Raw genomic sequence first — 21,342 nt, 5'->3', positions numbered from 1 at the left:
GAGTAGCGGGGTAGTATGGCTGAGGTTGAGAGTAGTACGGCTGAGGTTGAGAGTAGTACGGCTGAGGTGGGGGGCAGCCCCCCTGCTGAGGTGGGGGGTAGCCCCACTGCTGAGGTTGGGGGCCACACTGCTGAGGTGGGGGGAAAAAGGAGTTTTGACCGCACTGCGGATTCTGGAAGTTCATCCTGGTGGACTTCAAGGAACCTGGGAAAGAGATGAAAAAAAAGAATAATCCGGTTGTTTCAATCATCAGAAAGCTTATTGAGTCATTTGCTCTCTTCCGGCTTCCTTTCCTCCTTCCCTTGGTGGTAGACTGCTCCTGAACCTGGAGGATCCGCTCCACCTCCCACACTGGTGAAGATGACAGTTATCAAAATCGGACAAGAGAGCTTGCCTCGCCCCCCCCCCACCCCCAAAAACCAAGTTTCCATCCTTTTAAAAAATGATAATAAGATAAATTCAAGGAGGAGAAACATGGGCCACCCTCTGCTGGCTGGGGAATTCTGGGAATCAAAGTCCATTTGTCTCAAAGCGACTTACTCGGAAAAAAAATCCAACTGACGAAATTGCAACCTTCCAGAATGGCAAGAAGCTAAACTGGATTTGAAGGGACGTTGTGGCCCAGTGGCCAAAACATCGAGCTTGTCGATCAGAAAGATCGGCAGTACGACTGTTCGAATCCCTAGCGCCGCCTAACGGAGTGAGCTCCCGTGACTTGTCCCAGCTTCTGCCACCTAGCAGTTCGAGAGCACGTAAAAAATGCAAGTAGAAAAATAGGGACCACCTTTGGGGGGAAAGGAACAGCGTTCCGTGCGCCTTCGGCGTTGAGTCATGCCAGCTACATGACCACGGAGACGCTTTCGGACAGCGTTGGCTCTTAGGCTTTGAAAGGGAGATGAGCACCGCCCCCTGGAGTCAGGAACGACTAGCAGATATGTGCAAGAGTTTGGATTTGAAACAATCTCAGCCCGGAAGCTAAAGTGGGTTTGTTTGGTTTTTCGCTCTCAATGAAACCGAGGCAAAATATAACATGCCATTGTGTCCCCTAACAAAGTTAAGACAAGTTATTTATTCTTATTACTATAATTCAGGTGAGGCCAATCACTAGCTCCTAAATTTATAAACCTGAATGAAACAATCTATTCCCAAGCAGGATGATTTTTTTGCCAATTCTTTGTGGTTTCTCCCAATGTGTAAATCTAGAAATAATCACCAAAGATTATTGTTCTGGGAACTATAGGAAAACAGCCATTCAATTCAAGCACCTGCCAATAACCCAATTCTATTTAAAATCCACTTTCCTCCTTTGAAGTTTGCAACCTTCATTTGGGCTGGAAATAAATCTCAATTTAAGTTTAGGCTTAAATTAAAATCTTCAGTTTTTAAGGTGCATTGAAACAGCTGCTAAAAATTAAAACAGCCGCATTCAATTCAAGCGCCCCTCAATAACTTAGTTTGTATTTTCAAAACTGGATTTCCATCTTCCTCCCTGATTGCTATTTTCATCTGAATTCAAACTGAAATCAATTGGAATTTAAATTTAGGCTCAAGTTAGAACCTTCCGTTTTTAAGGTGCACAGCAGCGCCCGCTAAAGATTAAAGCAGCCGCATTCAATTCTAGCACCTTTCAATAATTCTTCCTCCTCCATGATTGCAACCTTCATCTGAATCTGAAATAAATCTGAATTTAAGAGTAGCCTTAAGTTTAAAATCTTCAGGTTTTAAGGTGCATCGAAACAGCCGCCAACAGTTAAAAGAGCCGTATTCAATTCAAGCACACTGCAATAACTTGGTTATTTTTAAAAAAACAAGACATTGGTTTTTTTTTCTTCCTCTGTGATTGCAACTTTCATCTGAATTCAAACTGAAATGAATAAGGATTGAAATTTAGGGGTTAAGTTAAAATCTTCAGGTTTTAAGGTGCATCAAAACAGCCGCTTAACGATGAAAACAGCCATGTCCCATTCAACAACAGGGTTTTTCATTCCTTCCTTCCACCAAGATTGCAACCTTCATCCAAATTCAAAGTGAAATAAATCTGAATTTAAATTGAGGTCTTTAGTTAAAATCTTCAGGTTTTAAGGTGCATCAAAACAGCCGCTTAACGATGAAAACAGCCATGTCCCATTCAACAACAGGGTTTTTCATTCCTTCCTTCCACCAAGATTGCAACCTTCATCCAAATTCAAAGTGAAATAAATCTGAATTTAAATTGAGGTCTTTAGTTAAAATCTTTAGGTTTTAAGGTGCATCAAAACAGCCGCTTAACGATGAAAACAGCCATGTCCCATTCAATAACTCACCTCAGCTGGAAGATCTGATCGGAGGAGTCTTCAGTAGCTCGGAGAGCGAAGTGAATTGAGGAAGGAGAAACCTTGCGGAACTTATAAAGCAGCCGCTGAATATTCCGTTGGCAATGAGTTCCTCCTTATTTGATGTTTGTGTGGCCCTTGTGGTATTACTCACAGCCACCCTGGGCTTGACCCTTTTTTTATGATTGCCACTTTTGACATATGTGGTTTCCAGAGAAAAGTATACTTTTCATCACTGGAGGTTTCGAAAGAAGAGATTGGGCAACCATTTGCCTGGAATTGTGTAGGGTCTCCTGCCTGAGCAGGGGGTTGGACTAGAAGACCTCCGAGGTCCCTTCCATGATTCTGTGTTCTATTGCACACTCCCCTCCCCAAGATCCTTTTAGCGTTGGGAAGGACGGATTTTGAGAGCGCAAAATATCACGAGTTGGATTGTTGGAAGTAGGTTCAACAGCCCCCATAGTCCACCCTCTCCCCTCTCCACAGAGACTGGTGCCCAATTTGTGCCAGTCCCATGATGCCCACGAGACGGGCCCAACCTTCAATCCCTTTCAAGAGCAAATGAATCCACCAAAGCGTAACTTGATTAACTTAACCCAGAATTAATTTAAAGCTGTGATTATTCCTACGGGCTATGTTTTCAACCTGCTGAAAAGGACACCCATTCTCTTGATCAATCTTCGATCCAAATCAAAGGAAATCCTTGTGACATGCAAACTTTAATCTTCTAAGTCAAACTTGGTTACTTTAAGACGCATGGAATTCAACTCTCCCAGAATTCTTCGGCTGGCTGCACAGACACAAACACACACATCTTCCCTGTTGCTGGATATTGAAGGCTGTTGAAACACACCCGGATGAAGGACACAACAAGTGGACTCTTCTTTGGAAGTGTAGTCATGATGGACCACAACTCAACCATCTCAGAAGGGTCATCACCTCAGAGGAAATCCTTATTTCGTGCAGTCTTTGATCTTCTAAGTCAGGGGTCTCCACACCTGGTTACTTTAAGACGGGTGGAATTCAACTCGCAGAATTCCTCAGCTGGCGGAGGAATTCTGGGAGTTGAGGTCCACCCATCTTAAAATGACCAAATGTGGAGGCCTTTTTCCTGAGCCATCCACGGAAGCTCTTAAGTCTTGAAATCCACCCGTCTTAAAGTAAGCAACTGTGGAGCCCCCTGACTTAGAAGATTAAAGACTGCACGAAATATGGATGTCCTCTGACCCGATGAACCTTCTGAGGTGGTGAGTTGTGGTTTGAGTCTTGTTTACTATGAGTCAGGATTTCTCTGGAAACCACATGTTTCAAAGGGGGCAGTCATAAAAAAGGGTCATAAATTCAAAGGCCAAGACCTTTTATTCTATTCTATTCTCTACTCCTTCTTCCATTCTATTCTATTGGACCACAATGTCCCTGTAGGATGGACTCCTGGCCAGATTTGAGATACAACATCCAACCACATTTCGCCAACTTTCTCAAGGTCACTAGAGGGTCAGGAGTCAGGCTTGATTTACAAAAGACAGGTTGATGTAAGACTGCAATTATGGCCATTTCTCACACTTATGACCGTGGCACCATCCCTACCATCACATGATCAAAATTCAGATGCTTGGCAATTGGTTCATATCGATGACTGTCAGGTCATCCCTTTTTGCGACCTTCTGACCAGCCAATTCAAAGGGGAATCCAGGTTCCCTTAACGACCGTGTTCCTAGTTTAACCACTGCAAGGATTCGCTTAACAACAGTTGGCGAGGAAGGTCGGAAAATGGGGCAAAATCCACTTAGCCAGTATCTATGGGGCTCAAACTTCAGAACTTCCAGATGGCACCTTAAGAGCTTCCGTGGATGGCTCAGGAGAGGGCCTCCAAAGGTGGTCATTTTAAGACGGGTGGACCTCAACTCCCAGAATTCCTCCGCCAGCTGAGGAATTCTGGGAGTTGAATTCCACCCGTCTTAAAGTAAGCAACTGTGGAGCCCCCTGACTTAGAAGATTAAAGACTGCACGAAATATGGATGTCCTCTGACCCGATGAACCTTCTGAGGTGGTGAGTTGTGGTTTGAGTCTTGTTTACTATGAGTCAGGATTTCTCTGGAAACCACTTGTTTCAAAGGGGGCAGTCATAAAAAAGGGTCATAAATTCAAAGGCCAAGACCTTTTATTCTATTCTATTCTATTCTATTCTATTCTATTCTATTCTATTCTATTCTATACTCTACTCCTTCTTCCATTCTATTCTATTGGACCACAATGTCCCTGTAGGGTGGCCTACTGGCCAGATATGAGATACAACATCCAACCACGTTTCACCAAGACTTTCTCAAGGTCACTAGAGGGTCAGGGGTCAGGCTTGATTCACAAAAGGCAGGTTGACGTTAAGACTGCAATTATGGCCATTTCTCACACTTATGACCGTGGCACCATCCCTACCATCACATGATCAAAATTCAGATGCTTGGCAATTGGGTCATATCAATGACTGTCAGGTCATCCCTTTTTACAACCTTCTGACAGCCGAGGAATTCCGGGAGTTGAATTCCACCCGTCTTAATGTAACCAGGTGTGGAGCCCCCTGACTTAGAAGATCAAAGACTGCACGAAACATGGATTTCCTCTGACCTGAGGAACCTTCTGAGGTGGTGAGTTGTGGTCTGAGTCTTGTCTACTATGAGTTGGGATTTCTCTGGAAGCCACTCATCCTATTCCATTCTTCTGTCTGAACAAAATGGAAAGCTAAACGTAATTTTCTCTGGAAACCACTTATGTCAAAAGGGGCAGTCATAAGTTCAAGGCCAAGAAGGCGCTGAGGAATGCCCGAACGGCCACACAGACATCAAATGAGGAAGTACTCGATGCCCTCGAAATATTCAGCGGCTCCTTTATAAATTTTCCAAAACCTCTGCTTTCTCAATTCACTTCGAGCTACTGAAGACTCCTCCGATCGGATCTCCCAGCAGAGGTGAGTTATAGAATGGGACACGGCTGTTTTCATTGTTAAGAGGCTGTTTTGATGCACCTTAAAACCTAAAGATTTTAACTAAAGACCTCAATTTAAATTCAGATTTATTTCACTTTGAATTTGGATGAAGGTTGCAATCTTGGTGGAAGGATGGAATAAAAAACCCTGTTATTGAATGGGACACGGCTGTTTTCATTGTTAAGAGGCTGTTTTGATGCACCTTAAAACCTAAAGATTTTAACTAAAGACCTCCATTTAAATTCAGATTTATTTCACTTTGAATTTGGATGAAGGTTGCAATCTTGGTGGAAGGATGGAATAAAAAACCCTGTTATTGAATGGGACACGGCTGTTTTCATTGTTAAGAGGCTGTTTTGATGCACCTTAAAACCTGAAGATTTTAACTAAACACCTACATTTCAATCCTGATTTATTTTGGCTTGTATTTGGATGAAGGTTGCAATCTTGGTGGAAGGAAGGGAAAAATACCCTAAGTTATTGAATGGGACACGGCTGTTTTCATTGTTAAGCGGCTGTTTTGATGCACCTTAGAACTGAGGATTTATTTTAACGCCTAAATTTAAATTCCGATTTATTTCAGTTTGAATTCAGATGAAAGTGGCAATCAGGGAGGAGGGAAAAAAAACCCCCGTGTTATAAGTTATTGCAGTGTGCTTGAATTGAATACGGCTCTTTTAACTGTTGGCGGCTGTTTCGATGCACCTTAAAATCTGAATATTTTCCCTTGGCTACGCTTAAATCCAGATTTATTTCGAGCCCAAACGAAGGCTGCAATCTTCATAGAAGGAAATGTAATTTTAAAAAGAATTGGGTTATTGGCAGGGGGTTGAATTGAATGGGTGTTTTCCTATAGTTCCCAGAACAATAATCTTTGGTGATTATTTCTAGATTTACACATTGGGAGAAACCACAAAGAATTGGCAAAAAAAAAATCATCCTGCTTGAGAATAGATTGTTTCATTCAGGTTTATGAATTTAGGAGCTGGTGATTGGCCTCACCTGAATTATAGTAATAGGAATAAATAACTTGTCTTAACTTTGTTAGGGGACACAGTGGCATGTTATATTTTGCCTCGGTTTCATTGAGAGCGAAAAACCAAACAAACCCACTTTAGCTTCCTGGCTGAGATCGTTTCAAATCCAAACCCTCAAACATATCTGCTAGTCGTTCCTGACTCTAGGGGGCAATGCTCATCTCCGTTTCAAAGCTAAAGAGCCAGCGCTGTCCGAAGACGTCTCCGTGGTCATGTGGCCGTAATGACTCAATGCCTTCAAAGGCGCACGGAACGCTGTTCCCTTCCCACCAAAGGTGGCTCCTATTTTCCTACTTGCATTTGTTTCTTGAGTCCTTTTTTAAAAGGATGGAAACTTGGTTTTGGAGGGCGAGGCAAGCTTTCTTGTCCGATTTTGTCATCTCCACAAGTGAGGGAGGTGGAGCAGATCCTCCAGGTTCAGGAGCAGTCTACCACCAAGGGAAGGAGGAAAGGAAGCCGGAAGGGAGCAAATGACTCAATAAGCTTTCTGATGATTGAAACAACCGGATTATTCTTTTTTTTCATCTCTTTCCCAGGTTCCTTGAAGTCCACCAGGATGAACTTCCAGAATCAGCACGGCAGTCAAAACTGCTCCAACTACCCATCTCATCAGTGGGGGCCCGCATCTCAGCAATGGTGCCCCCCACCTCAGCAATGGTGCCCCCCACCTCAGCAGTGGTGCCCCCCATCTCAGCAGTGGTGCCCCCCACCTCAGCAGTGGTGCCCCCCACCACAGCAGTGGTGCCCACCTCCGCAGTGGTGCGCCTCACCTGCGCAGTGGTGCCCCCCACCTCAGCCGTCCGGTGCCATGCCTCAGCCATTGGGTACCCTGTCTCAGTTGTCGGGCGCCCCATCTCAGCAGTGGTTCACCCCACCTCAGCAGTGGTACGCCTTACCTGCGCAGTGGTGTGCCCCACTTCAGCCATCCGGCGCTCCACCTCAGCCATCGGGTGCCCCGCCTCAGCCGTCCGGCGCCACCCCTCAGCCGTCCGGCGTCCCTCCTCAGCTGTCCGGCGTCCTTCCTCAGCCAGCCGGCGTCCCTCCTCAGCCGTCTGGCACCACGCCTCAGCAGTCAGGAGCCACGCCTCAGCCGTCCGCTGCTCCACCTCAACCGTCCGGCGCCCCATCTCAGCCGTCCGGTGCCCCATCTCAGCCGTCCGGTGCCCCATCTCAGCCATAGGGTGCCACGCCTCAGCAGTCGGGCGCCAAGCAGTGATATCCCAGGGAGGAGGATCCAAATTCAAGATGCTGTTAGCCATGCTAGACCCCATGTTAGCCGTGCGGCCCCCTCCCCAGCAACGCGACCGCAAGTAGAAGGACCAAAATCCAAGATGCTGTTTAGAAGCTGTTGAAGGCAACGTCCGGAAGGGGAACGGAGAAGGAGAAGGTCCATCTCTCGGCTTCCAACCTCAACCCAACACGGAAGCCCACCAAGAAAACAAGACCTGGGAATGGATGCTTCGAGACGCCATCCACGCAACTCCGGGGTGGCTTATTTCGTTGGCTTCTCGAAGGCCCACCCAACCACCGAAGGCCCACGCGGATGGAGAACTCGGCAGCCAAAACCATCATGAGAACTTCCAAGAAGAACCGGTCTCCTTAATCATGTCATCGTCTTCTCCTGTCTTCCCCCTTCTGGCGTTTTGCCCTGCGCTCTGCTTGTCCCCTGGCAAAATGTTATTAAAATGCATGAATTAGCCGGCATTGGAGAGTTTCCTTTCTGTGGGGCCTTTGGGTGTGGGTGCGGGGAGGAAGTCAAGAGGGCAGGACCAGAAACAATGGTTGGAAACTAAACAAGGAGAGAAGCAACCTTGTATGGAGGAGAAACTTCCTAACAGTGGGGGCAATGAACCAGTGGAACTGCTTGGCACTAGAAGTTGTGGGTTTTCCCTCACTGGAGGTTTTTAAGAAGAGATTAGATAGTCATATGAAATGGGATAGGTTCTCCTGTTTGAGCAGGGGGGTGGACTATAAGATCTCCAAGGTCTCTTTCAGTTCTGTTATTCTGCTATTGTGCTACTCTATTCCTTCCTTCCTTCCTTTCTTCTCCCTCACTGGGGGCTTTCAAGAAGAGATTGGAAAACCATTTGTCTGTAATGGGATATGGTCTCCTACTTGAGCAGGGGGCTGGACTAGAAGACCTCCAAGGTCCCTTCCAGCTCTATTCCATTCCATTCTATTCCATTCCATTCTACTGTACTCTATTGTATTCTACTCCTTGTTCTTTTCTATCCTATTCTTGTTCTTTTTTTCTTTTCTATTCTATTCTATTCCTTGTTCTATTCTGTTCTATTTTATTCTATTTTTCTATACTGTTCCGTCCTATTCTATTCTACTCCTTGTTCTGTTCTCTTCTGTTCTCTTCTATTTCTATTCTATTTCTATTCTATTTCTATTTCTATTATTTCTATTTCTATTCTATTCTATTCTACTCTATTTTCTCTTTTCTATTCTATTCTATTTCTATTATTCTATTCTATTCTCTATTTCTCTACTTCAGGAGGCTTTCGGGGAAGCGAGGGAGGGGTTCGTTTTCCCCCTCCCCAAACTCCAAGAAAGCCATGCCCACATGTGCGGGGTAGGGGTAGGGGGGTGTCAGGCACGCATGAGGAGGGGGAATGGTCTGTGGGGGATTTTGACACCCCAAAAGATTCGCCATCATTGATGTTGATTCTGGACCACTGTGAGGTTTTTTTTAAAAAAATCCTTTCTTAAATGAGATTTAATTTTAGTTTCTTGCGGTCGCAAGTGTGAAAAACGGTGTCTTCTTTCAGCGCCGTCACACGGTCGGTAAAAGAATGGGTTGTTAAGTTGAGCTGTGCGGGGTCTCCTGCTTGAGCAAGGAGGCGGGGGGGGTTGGACTAGAAGACCTCTTGAGGTCCCTTCCGACTCTTTTTATTCTCCATTCATATCGGACTCAAGCGACTTATTCTTAGCCTTTCTTTCTTTCTGTGGTTTCGTTTTGAGCATGCCGGGCCCCACCGTAGAGAAAGGGAGGGGGAGGCAGACCACAACACACACACACACACACACACACACACACACACACAAGCTGTTTACAAGGTTTTGCTCTCTGCCCAAAACAAAGCTGCCATTTAGAGCTGCCAGCCTTCGCCCTGCCCCGCCCCAGGACTACAAAATGCCCCTTTTGAACAGGGAGGAAACGGGGACCGTAAAAACCAAATTAAGGGCAAAAAAAAAAACAAAAAAAAACAAAAACCCCACGACAGGACCAAGAACGGATTGAAAATTCCCAAAATCAGAAATTTGCGGGATCAATGCGTGAAAAGTGTGGCACCCGGGCGCCATACATTCTAATGCAAATAAAAGTAATAAAATTAATCGTAATTATTACGTTCAGTCCAACTTCTGTATTTCTAACAATAATACAGTACACATTTATATCAGGTTATAGTCCATCGTTATTCAATTATTCCACGTTATATTGCTTTTATTATTATAAAGTGTATGGAAGCGAAATGCCACTCGTGCCTCATCACAAAATCTTCAGAATCGTAAAGCCTACAAACTTGACGTTCGGTACGTATGTTCCTCTTGGCTTCTTTCTAGGTGCTTGTTAAGAAAGGATTTGTCGAAATGAAAGTATTTCTTGTATTATTATTAACACGTTCCGAAGCCAAGGAGTTAAGACGTTCTACTCCCCCTCCCCACCTGAAAGGAACTCTGTTCCAACGGCGGCGTGGGCGTGGCCCAGCAGCCTGCGGGCTGGGAGTTTAGACATTCTACTCCCCCTCCCCTCCTGAAAAACACTCTGATGCTAAGGAGTTAGACTGAGGGAGAGAAGGGGATGGGATAGGGGAGGATTGTGTGGGGCAAGCCTGAGGGAGAGAAGGGGATAGGAGAGGATCAATGGGGCCAGCCTGAGGGAGAGAAGGGGATAAGATAGGGGAGGCCTCTGTGGGGAAAGCCTGAGGGAGAGAAGGGGATAGGATAGGGGAGGCCTCTGTGGGGAAAGCCTGAGGGAGAGAAGGGGATAGGATAGGGGAGGCTTCTGTGGGGCAAGCCTGAGGGAGAGAAAGGGATAGATCAATGGGGCCAGCCTGAGGGAGAGAAGGGGATAGGATAGGGGAGGATTATGTGGGGCCAGCCTGAGGGAGAGAAGGAGAGAAGAGAGGATCAATGGGGCAAGCCTGAGGGAGCGAAGGGGAGAGGAGAGGATTCTGTGGGGCAAGCCTGAGGGAGAGAATGGGAGAGGAGAGGCCGATCATAACTACTCATTAATTTTCAAGCTGTTAAGTGTTGATTTATCAATCCTGATCACATAGTTTCATAGAGGAGCTTTCAGCTAGTACAATTAATATTTCCCCTTCTCATATTTCTATCCCTTATTTCTAGCTTTTAATCGTGTCACACTTTATTTTTTAAAAAAAAAAAACGTTTTCTGCCTCTTCTATCTAACTTCTGATTCTTATCGGTTTTATTTCGAATTTCCACTTCACTCCATCTGGGGAGAAGCACCTTGTAACATACTTTTAGGGTGTCGGCCCAAATATTTGTCGTGTTTTTGTAAGCTCGGCGAGGAGACACGCGACGGTGTGATTATTGATATTATTATTATTATTAATTGCTCCCAGGGATGACACGTACACTGGTGGAGAGCTGCAGATGCCTGCCCGTATCAGCTGCTCCATATATGATACATGAATCATGCATGCCACACATGTGTTTGCGGGTGGGGAAATGAGCTTTTGCAACCCTCATTGAAACCACAACAACAAAAGAAATGATTCAACAAACACAGGTAAATTAAGCAAGGTGCCCATTGCGTTACCGCTAACACAACCCAGGCCCAAATTTGGGGGGATCCGTGAGACATTTTGCTCCATTTTCACGACCTCTCTCACTACGGTTGTGAGTAGACCGCGACCGTTGTTAAAATCGGGCGCAAGGTCGCTAAGCAATTCTGGCTCCCCTACCGATTTCATTCGTCGAAATCAAAAGGGGATCACGGGATGCCACGCCCGTCGTAAATACGAGTCGTCTGGCCAAGATTTTGATCGTGTTGACCGCAAGACATTTTCCCCCCTTTCATTTTATGACCTCTCTTGCCACCGTGGTTAAGTGAAGTGAAGTTAGCAGCAAGGTCGTTAAGCGAATCCGGCTTTCCCTCCCCCCTCCTTGATTTTCTGAAGGTCGCAAAAGGGGACCCCACGACCGTCATAAATACGAGTCATTTGAATTTTGATTGCGTAACTGCTGGGATGCTGGGACGGTCGTAAGTTTGAAAAAAAGGACCTCGGCCACTTTTTTCCGGTGCCGGTCACTAAACAAACCGTCGTAAGTCGAGGACTACTTGTGAACAGCCAAAGAAATTCGGAGTTTGTCTACTGCCGACGGTGAGGGGAGAATAAGAGATCTATTCAGCCTCTAAATCCCCAAACTCCCAAATTATTTGCGGACGCTTCCAAGTGGACCAATCAAGACTCATTCCCGAGCTTTGAGTTCCATAGGGCAGCTCCTGCCCATGTGCAAAGGGCTTCGCTCATTCTCTAGGGAAACTGCCGCTGTCGCTGGTCGGTTTCTCCCCGTTTTATCGGCAAAGGCACGGAAAGAAACAATGAACGATTTCCCCCCTGGGCTTGGATTCGAATCCCGGTCAGTCAAGTTGGGGCGTGAACCCTTAAAACGGACGCCTGGCCATTCAAAAGAACTCCCTTGACTTTTTCACAAGCCCCCTTCCCTTTTTTTCAATCATATATTGAATCATTTTACAGGTTTTTGGTTTTTTCAAACGATTTCATCAATATTTTTCCCCTTAATTAACGCCGACTGACAAACCCACAAAGCCAACTTTGCAGGCATAGGAGAGAAACCTCACTTGCTTTTCCAGGTTTACGGGGAAAAACCAAAGACACTGGGTCCGTCGAACAAGCTAACCCCGGTTAGTTTAAACCTGGATTAAGCTTCGCTTCCCGCGTCTGGAGCGTGGGATGCTCAACTTAGTTAACCTTGGCTTAGTTGGTCTGCCGAGGGATGTTAGGCTCCCCAAACTGGTTAGTTAGTCAGTCAGTTAGTTAATCAGTTAGTTCAACAAACAGGTTCCCAATAGTTGTGTGAACGCACCCTTCCCCAATCTTCTACCCCCCTCCCCTTTGCACGTCCCACCCATCTTGGGGTGGGGGGGAGGAAATCCACTGAAAATTAATGCAATTAATGAATTCAGCTTAAAAGTGTCATTTTGAGGAGGGGGAGACACACACACGCGCGAAATATCTTCGGTGACGTTTTGCACTGGCGAATATTATCACAAATGCAGGGGGTCGGTTTTTTGTTTCCGCAGCTGGGAAAATCTGGGGTGTGGGGGATTTGGGGGATTTGGGGGGGCGGGGGTGGGAGATGGAAGCACGCCAAGACTCTAACCACTAAGCAATCCTATCCCTCCCTGCCCTTCCGAAACGGGAAAGACTTACTGCACCGGAGGGAGGTGGATGATGGGTTGGCTGGATGGATGGATGGAAGGAAGGAATGGTGGCCTTTGGGGGTGTGGGGGTTGAGTTTTGCCCTAAAGTCCAAGCCATGGTCCACCCCTCCCGGACCCTCCCCACCGGGGACGACCAATCGGGAAGGCTTGGCAAGCGGGCTCGGCAGACAGATGCTAGCTTGTTCGCCTCCTGCGCTCAACAAAGGCCGATTGTGTGGCAAGCCAACCTGTTTCCCGAAAATATCACCGTGCGGGAGGGGCTGCTTTTGGCCTGGCACAGAGCTGGCTTGCAATCTTCGTTTAGTGACCGTTCCAAGTTACGACGGCCCAGAGGTGTTGGGGGGGGAAGGGACCAGGGGTGTGTGTTTCTCACACCGTTGCAGCCTTGCCCGTGGTCCCTCCTGGGATTGAAATTTGGACGTTAGGCAATTGGTTTGCGTTTAGGGCGGCGCCAGCGGAAAAAAATCGAGGAAGAGCTTAGAGGGGTCTGACAGATGCCCTCTGGGGAGCCCCCCAAGAGGCGGGCTTGGCTTCCAGATGTTGTGGGGGCTCCAACACGGGAGGTTTTTAAGAAGAGATTGTGTGAAATGGTATAGGGCCTCCTGCTTGAGCAGAGGGTTGGACTAGAAGACCTCCAAGGTCCCTTCCAACACTTTCATTCTGTTATTCTACTTTCCTTCCTTTCTTCTTTCCCTCTATCATCACCTTCCTTTCCTCTTTGCTTCCTTCCTTCTCTCTATCATCTCTCACCTTCCTTCCTTCCTTCCCTTTCCCTCTATCATCTCTTTCCTTCCTTCCTTCCTTCCTTCCTTCCTTCCTTCCTTCCTTCCTTCCTTCCTTCCTTCCTTCCTTCTTTCCTTCCTAATCACTGGAGGCTTTCAAGAAGAGACTGGATAACCATTTATCTGTAATGGTCTGTTCTCCTGCTTGAGCAGGGGGTTGGACTAGAAGACCTCCAAGGCCACGTCCAACTCTGTTCTTCTGCCATGCCCCCGCTGGGATCCTCCGGCCATCAGCTGGCGTTCCTAGATAGACCTGACTCTAAGCACTACACCGCGCTGCCTCTTCAGTCATCCAGCTGCGTTTCCTCCTGCGAACATGCCCCGCCTTGCAGCCTGGGAAAACCAAAGAAGGCAGCCCAGGTGTGTCAAGGGTGAACGGGCGTGCCCAGACGAGTACCAGGCGCCTCCGGGAAGGGACTCTAAGCCACAACCTCTGGAAGCCCAGAGAGGCTACCTCCCCCCCCCCCTCACAGCACCTCTCATTTTCTGTCTTTATATTATTATCAATAATATAAAATGTCTGTCTCTATCTATATCTATCATCTATCTATCTATCTATCTATCTATCTATCTATCTATCTATCATCTATCTATCTATGTATCTATCTATCTATCTATCTATCTATCTATCTATCTATCTATCTTTCTTTCTTTCTTTCCTGCTCTATCTCTATCTATTTCTATCTCTTTCTGTTCCTTTCTTCTTTTCTGCCTTCCTTCTGTGTCTGTCTGTCTCTCTATCTCCTGTTTTATATTTATTTTCTATCTTTCCAGTTTCTATTACCACTCCTTCCTTCCTTCCTTCCTTCCTTCCTTCCTTCCTTCCTTCCTTCCTTCCTTCCTTCCTTCCGAGAAAAGGCTGCTGTAGCTTTAACTCCCCCAAACCTGTCTCTCCTGGAAGGGATCCATAAAGGCAGACACCTCCTGTTCCCTCCAAGCTGCTCCCCTTGAATATATATATATACCCAACCCAGCACCCCAAAACGTCGCTGGGGTGAGACTCCGCCCTCCAACAAGGGCTGGCCCATTCCTCCAGCCATTAAACCCCGCCTCCCGCCTTCACCTGGCCACCTGCCGCAGCCCCCAGGTGACACCCCTACTCTGGAAACCGAGCCAGTGCCAGTGGGGTGACCTCGCCCCTTTGGTATGGGAGACCAGAAATGCAGCCAGTCGGTTTCCACGCCGTATGGGCATTCTACTTTCTATTCCATTATTCTATTCCATTCTATTATTTAATTCTATTCTACTTCCTATTCTATTATTCTATTTTATTCTGCTTTCTATTTGATTCTATTCTATCATCAGCCTGGCCAGGTGATCTATAATAAATGATTTCCACTATCATCACCATGTACTAAAGAGTTCTATCCTATCCTATCCTATCCCATTCCATAAGGGGGAGCTTTCCCTTCCTTCTTTTCCTTTCATTTCTCCTTCCCTTCCCTTCTTTCTCCTTCCCTTCTTTCTTCTTTTTTCCCCTTCCCTTCTCCCTTCCCCTCCTCCTTCTTTCTCCTTCCCTTCCCTTCTTTCTCCTTCCCTTCTTTCCTCTTTTTTTCCCTTCCCTCCTCCCTTCCCCTCCTCTTCCTTTCTCCTTCCCTTCCCTTCTTTCTCCTTCCCTTCTTTCCTCTTTTTTTCCCTCCCCTTCTCCCTTCCCCTCCTCTTCCTTTCTCCTTCCCTTCCCTTCTTTCTCCTTCCCTTCTTTCTTCTTTTTTCCCCTTCCCTTCTCCCTTCCCCTCCTCCTTCTTTCTCCTTCCCTTCCCTTCTTTCTCCTTCCCTTCTTTCCTCTTTTTTCCCTTCCCTCCTCCCTTCCCCTCCTCTTCCTTTCTCCTTCCCTTCCCTTCTTTCTCCTTCCCTTCTTTCCTCTTTTTTTCCCTCCCCTTCTCCCTTCCCCTCCTCCTTCTTTCTCATTCTCCTCTCAAGCCCCATTTAAACCCTGGCTAAATAGGCATTTTCCACTTCCCAAACGCCAGGAAGCCTCCTCGGTTTTTTCGCTCCAGGAAAACTTGGGGAAAACTTTCGGCCAGCGAAATCATTCGGGGACAGGGGCTGCCCGGCCCAAAGCAACCCTGCCAGCTGGGGACACATCCTGTTCCTCCTCCACCAGGCCAAAAGAAAGAGTCACTTCTCCCTTCCTGTCCTCCCACCCCCCCCTCCCGCCCCTGGGCCAAACCAGAGAGAATTCCCATCTGTTTTGGGGGGAGGAAAAAAAAACCCCCAAAGGAAGGGTACAAGACATGTCGTTTTAGGCTAGCAAACATCTAGCACAAATGCCTCTTTTATGCCCCACAAGGGTCAATTTTGTGATGCGGGATAGAAGGGGGTGGGTGGGTGTGTTTATTTTATACCCCAGCCGCTCTGGAATCAGAGTTTCCAAAGAAAACTTTCTGCTTGTGGGTGAAAAGCATAGGGGGAGGCTTGCCAAGTGGGGAGGAGAGAAGGCTGTGTACAGCCGGCGGTGCAAAAGAGAAACCAAATACTTCAAGTAACCTTCTCTTCCCTTTTCCACCTCCTGCTCCCCCCCCACCGGCTCTATAAAACGCTCCCCACCCCTTCAGGGCTTCATTGCAAGGGACCAACTTTGGGGTAAGTGGGGGAGAGGCCAGGGGGGGGGAAAGGGGGAGGGGGGCACACAACGGATAGGGAGGGAGGGGTGGGTGGGATTTTCCTTTGCTTGGAGAGCAGTGTGGGGGCCTGGAGGAGGTGGGCTTGGCTTGGTCCAAGCTGTGAATGAAGATTGGGGACCTTTTGAAAGACAGAGCCGGTAGTAGGGGTGACAGGCAGAGAAAGAAAGAAAGAAAGAAAGAAAGAAAGAAAGAAAGAAGAAAGAAAGAAAGAAAGAAAGAAAGGAAGAAAGGAAGAAAGGAAGAAAGGAAGAAAGGAAGAAAGAAAGAAAGAAAGAAAGAAAGGAAGAAAGGAAGAAGGATGGAGGGAAGGAAGGAAGGAAGGACGAAGGAAGGGAAAACTTTCATAAATAAATGGAAGGATTAGTAGATTACATTAGACTAAGAGGAAAGAAAAGAAAGAAAAGAGAGAAAAAGAGAAAGAAAAAAGATGGAAAGAAAGAAAGGAGGGAAGGAAGGAAAGAAAGAAAGAAAAAAGAAAGGAGGGAAAGAAGGAAAGAAAGAAAGAAAGAAAGAGAAGAAGGAGGGAAGAGAAAAGTTTTGTAAATAAAAGAAAGAAAGAGAAGAAGGAGGGAAGAGAAAAGTTTTGCAAATAAAAGAAAGAAAGAGAAGAAGGAGGGAAGAGAAAAGTTTCGTAAATAAATGGATGGATATGTAGATTAGAGTAAAGATGAAATAAAAATAAAAATAAAGAAAAGATAGAGAGAAAAAGAGAAAGAAAAAAGAAAAGAAAGAAAGAAAGGAGGGAAGGAAAGAAGGAAAGAAGGAAGGAAGAAAAAGAAAGAAAGAAAGAAAGAAAGAAGGAGGAGGGAAGGAGAGAAGAGAAAACTTTTGTAAATAAATGGATAGATTAGTAGATTAGATCAGAGTAAAGATGAAAGAAAGGGAAGGAAAAAAAAAGAAAAAAAAAGAAAGAAGGAAAGAAAAAGAAAGGGAAGGATGGAAGAAAAGAATCGTAAATGTTTGGATGGATTAATAGATAGATTAGATGAGTAAAGATGAAAGAAAAAGAGAGAAGAGAAAGAAAGAAACAAAAAAAGAAAGAAAGAGCAAGGAAGGAAGGGACAGTTAAAAAGATTAGTAAATGGATGGATGGATGGATTAGTAGATGGATTAAAGAAAGAAGAAAGAAAAAGGAGAGAAGAAAAAGAAAGAAAGCAACAGAGGAAGGAAGGTTATAAGTATGTATGTATGTATGTATGTATGTATGTATGTGTGTTACAACCCCTGGTATGCTAGCTGATGAGAGCTAAATAGCTTGAAATAGATCTATACTAGTCTCCCTTTATTTATTTATCAGCACAAATACAACACAAATATATAATATTTTAAAAATAAATATATTTAGGATCTCTTAACAACCCCCTTGCATAGTGACCGAAGGGGCCGGTTCCAATTGCGGTCGTAAGCTGCACCTTTTGGGACCGCTTGCTTTTCAACGTCAGGCACCGTCTCCACAAAATGCATCCCCATAGCTTTCTTCTTCATCACCCCCACTGTTTCTCTCTCTCCCCTCCCTTCCCCTCTTCCTCTTCTCTGGCCAGCCTGCCTCACCCACACATCCGACGGGAGACGGAGACCCGCACACACCGCTCGCCATGACCACCAGCAGCAAACTGACCGAGCTGGAGCAAGCCATCGAAAAAGTCGTCGACATCTTTTTCAAGTGCGCCGCTCAAGAAGGGAACAAAAGCACTCTCACCATCAGTGAGTTTAAAGAGCTGGTCAACCTCGAGCTGCCGAACCTTATGAAGGTGGGCACATCCAGGGGGAAGGGGAGCGGTGGGAAACGGGGAAGGGGAGCCCCCACCTGGTTTAGGAGAACCAGGGGGTGTTTCCCCCCTTTTAAAAAAATAACTTTCCTCCCCTCGGCGCCTTTTTTTCCTTCCCCTTTTCTTTCGAAGAACGTCGTAGACCTGGACGAGAAGATGAGGACCTTGGACGTCAACAACGACCAGGAGCTGAAATTCGGAGAATACTGGCGGCTGATTGGCGAACTGGCCAAGGAGATGAAGAAAGAGAAAGCGGGGAAGAAGAAGTGACGGAGTGGCGGAGGGTGGATATGTGCGTCGAGGTGAAACGAGCAGGGACCGCCAGTTGCGTCTCGGCAAGAGGACGTCAAGGGTCGCCGAGCCTCTCGCAGCTTTTTAACAGTCAAATAAATCAAATAAAACTGCAGGACTGGTGGTTTTCGGCATTTGATGGTCAGACCAGAAACATTAATTGGAGTTGCCGTGTTTGTGTGTGTGAGTGAACGTGTATGTGCACAAAATAAACGAAGGGGGGCGGGGAGAAGGATGAGAACAGATCCCTACTGTTCTGACCGAGGCTTCCCCCCAAAAAGCACGAGGCAGAGAGTCCTGGTCCCGAGAAAGCCCCTTTTATAAAACTAATGTGAATTCCTCTCCTTCACCTTCAGCCAAGGCTGGCAAACACTATTTCAAAGGTGTATTTATCACCACAAACCTTATCTAGCTTGGAAAGCCGCCAATATTTCCCAAATGAGGGCAAGGAAAGACTCCGGGCACAGAGTCTCGGAGATTCACGGACAGATCTTCGCACTCCTGAAACGCATCTAACGACCGGACGAAGGAATTGTTTCCTGCAAAAGCCCCCTCCCCTTTCGCTCCTCTTTTGTTTCCCATGGGAGGGGCCATTCAGCGTCCACCTGTGGCCTCACTCCCAAGTCAACCTGGATTTCTCAGCTGTTCTTTTCCCCTGGCAGCTCTGCGCATGCGCACACTGGGAACAGGCTCCAGCTGTTCTTCTGCCTCGCTCCGTAGAGACAGGATCACTGCCAAACGGCCTCAGCCCTGCCTCTGCCTCCGACGCAGAGCCCTCGTCCGAGCCTTCCCCAGACTCCAGGACTGGCCCATCTTCCTCCCCAACCCTCCCCACTGTCCGAATCTGTTGCCAGCTCCACTGGCTGCTGGCGGGCCACGACACCTGCCTCAACTTTGGAACCGGAAAAGCTGTCACCACCACCGTCCTCTTCCAAGGTCCCATAACTGCACCGTTGCTAAGTGAGACCAACAATTTACTCAAGGTTGAGCAGATAAGACAGGAACGTACAGCTCAACAAGAGTTTATTAGGAAGGAAGAGATGGGGTGGTTGGTTTTTTTTGCTTCCAAGAGACCACTATCCCTGGGTCAAGAGCCAAGCAAGGTAGACCCACCCCAGGCTGATGGAACCAGGAATGGTTGTGAGGTAAGGTAGCTCTTAAAGATCTTCCTTCAAGAGAACTCAGGACATTTGAAAGTTGCTTCCATATCTTTAGAAACACAACCTCCTCGGGGTGACCCCTGATCTCTCATGGGAAGCCCCCCGCCCCAAAGACCCTTAGAGGAGACCCATAAAACCCAACCTGTTAGTGGAAGAAGCTGGGAAGGACCAACCAGATGCCCCTGGAGCATCTCCTCAGCTTCACTTCATCCCAAGTCTTCCTTGGTCCTCCAGGTTACGTCTCCTCAACGCTCGTAGGGCCACGCCCACTACCCGGGCCAGGTAAGGCGGGGCAACACCCACCCACCCTCCCACCCAACGCCTGGAAGCTACCGAGATGCCTCCACCAACCCTTGGCACAACCAAGACCAGCTCGACGAGTCGGAGGAATGAGAGCTGTCCTCACAACTCCAACCGGATATGAAGCATCGGAGTTCCTAACAAGCGCACGTTGGATATGGGATGGGGGGGCGGGAGGAAGAGCAATTCTGTCCGGGTGAAGTAGGTGCCCAAGAATTTGAGTCTGCGGGGTGTTGATCTGTCAGCGCCGGTGACCATGGAGACGGGGTTGGCTGCCAAACTGTCAGGGGGAGCCGATCCCAAACGGCAGCGGGTGTGAGAAAGAGACGGAGAGACAAAGAGAGAGAGAAAGAAAAATCGACGCACCAAATCCCAAAGTAAATAACTTGCAAAGTCGCTCATTTTTGTGGCCTTCCAATGAGGGCTCGTGAGACATCCCGGGGTGAGGCAAGGAGGCTAAACCATAAGCCATGGCTTAACACTTCGGGAAGTGACCTCAGGGGCCACACGGAGCCGTGGGAAAAGGAGACCGAGTGTGAAGTTTGACTCTGTTTTTGTTTTTCAAAGTGTTTGTCGGACTTTTGACGGTGCTCCGTCACAGGGACTCTGAAATGGTTGGATTAGGAGAACCTCCAAAGCCCCTTCCAACTCTGGGATTCTGAATTCAGGCCCCAGGGCTGACCGGACTGAGGTTCAACAGGGCTGGGAGGCACCCTAGAGGTCAACTAGTCCAACCCCTGCCCATTTGAGGAATCTGCCACTATAACACAAGCACATTTCTGCTTTACGTGTACAAACCTCATACAACAGGGCCAATATTTTTACACGCTTAAGCTCTGGGTGGAATCCGTGCCCAAATTCCTGTGGCTAAGCGAGACGAGTCGCTGAGTGAGTTCTCCCCCGTTCCACGGCCCCTCTCGCCACAGCGCTTAAGCGAGTCATTAAGTTAGTCACATGGTCATTAAACGAATCTGGCTAACCCCCCCTTGTCAGAGGGTTGCAAAAGGGGATCACGTGACCCCCTTTGTGACCGTCATAAATAGAAGTCCATTGATACGTGTCTGAATTTTGTTTATATGACCACAGGGTGATGCTACGACGGTCGTTAAGGGTGAAAAACGATAGCGGGTCCATTTCCCCCCCCGTCATTTCGAACGGTCGCTAAATGGAACGCTGCAGGTCGAGGACGGTCTGCCGTCGTGGGAATGCGCACGGTCTCCACTGCCTTCATTAAGGGGGGCTCTGCTCAAATCTTGGGGTGAAACGTCCCCACTCCAGAGATCTAGCCAAACCCCCAAAGAGCTCGGAGAGAAGATTCAGGTCTTCTCCTTCTGCGAGTCCCTTGGACTGCAAGGCCATCCAACCGGTCAGTCCTAGAGGAGATCCACCCTGGCTGCTCTTTAGAAGGCCAGATCCTGAAGAGGAAACTCAAAGACTTTGGCCAACTGATGAGAAGGAATAAGGACTCCCTGGAGAAGAGCCTCATGCTGGGAAGGATGGAGGGCGAAAGAAGAAGAAGGGGACGGCAGAGAAGGAGGTGGCTGGATGGAGTCACTGAAGCAGTTGGCCTGAGCTTAAATGGACTCCAGAGGATGGTGGAGGATAGGAAGACCTGGAGGAACGTGGTCCATGGGGTCGTGGTGGG

At 47.3% G+C, this 21,342-nt stretch overlaps 1 protein-coding gene and 1 long non-coding RNA gene across 2 annotated transcripts; both read left to right on the top strand.

Annotated features, from left to right (window-relative positions):
* The first annotated feature begins 4,334 nt into the window (after positions 1-4,334).
* On the top strand, positions 4,335-8,033 carry LOC309400139. Its single transcript, XR_014176611.1, has 2 exons — positions 4,335-5,274; positions 6,866-8,033. It is a non-coding gene; the product is annotated as an uncharacterized lncRNA (long non-coding RNA).
* A 7,879-nt stretch (positions 8,034-15,912) lies between these two features.
* On the top strand, positions 15,913-18,352 carry LOC309400132 (protein S100-A13-like). Its single transcript, XM_081968479.1, has 3 exons — positions 15,913-16,136; positions 17,719-17,928; positions 18,079-18,352. Exons 2-3 carry the CDS (start codon positions 17,773-17,775, stop codon positions 18,214-18,216), a joined length of 294 nt encoding a protein of 97 aa, XP_081824605.1. The 5' UTR covers positions 15,913-16,136; positions 17,719-17,772; the 3' UTR covers positions 18,217-18,352.
* The last annotated feature ends 2,990 nt before the right edge of the window (positions 18,353-21,342 follow it).

The sequence above is a fragment of the Natrix helvetica genome, assembly GCF_964273705.1.
Source record: "Natrix helvetica genome assembly, chromosome: 16".
Taxonomy (NCBI): domain Eukaryota; kingdom Metazoa; phylum Chordata; class Lepidosauria; order Squamata; family Natricidae; genus Natrix; species Natrix helvetica.
This window is presented reverse-complemented; position numbering and strand designations above follow the sequence as displayed.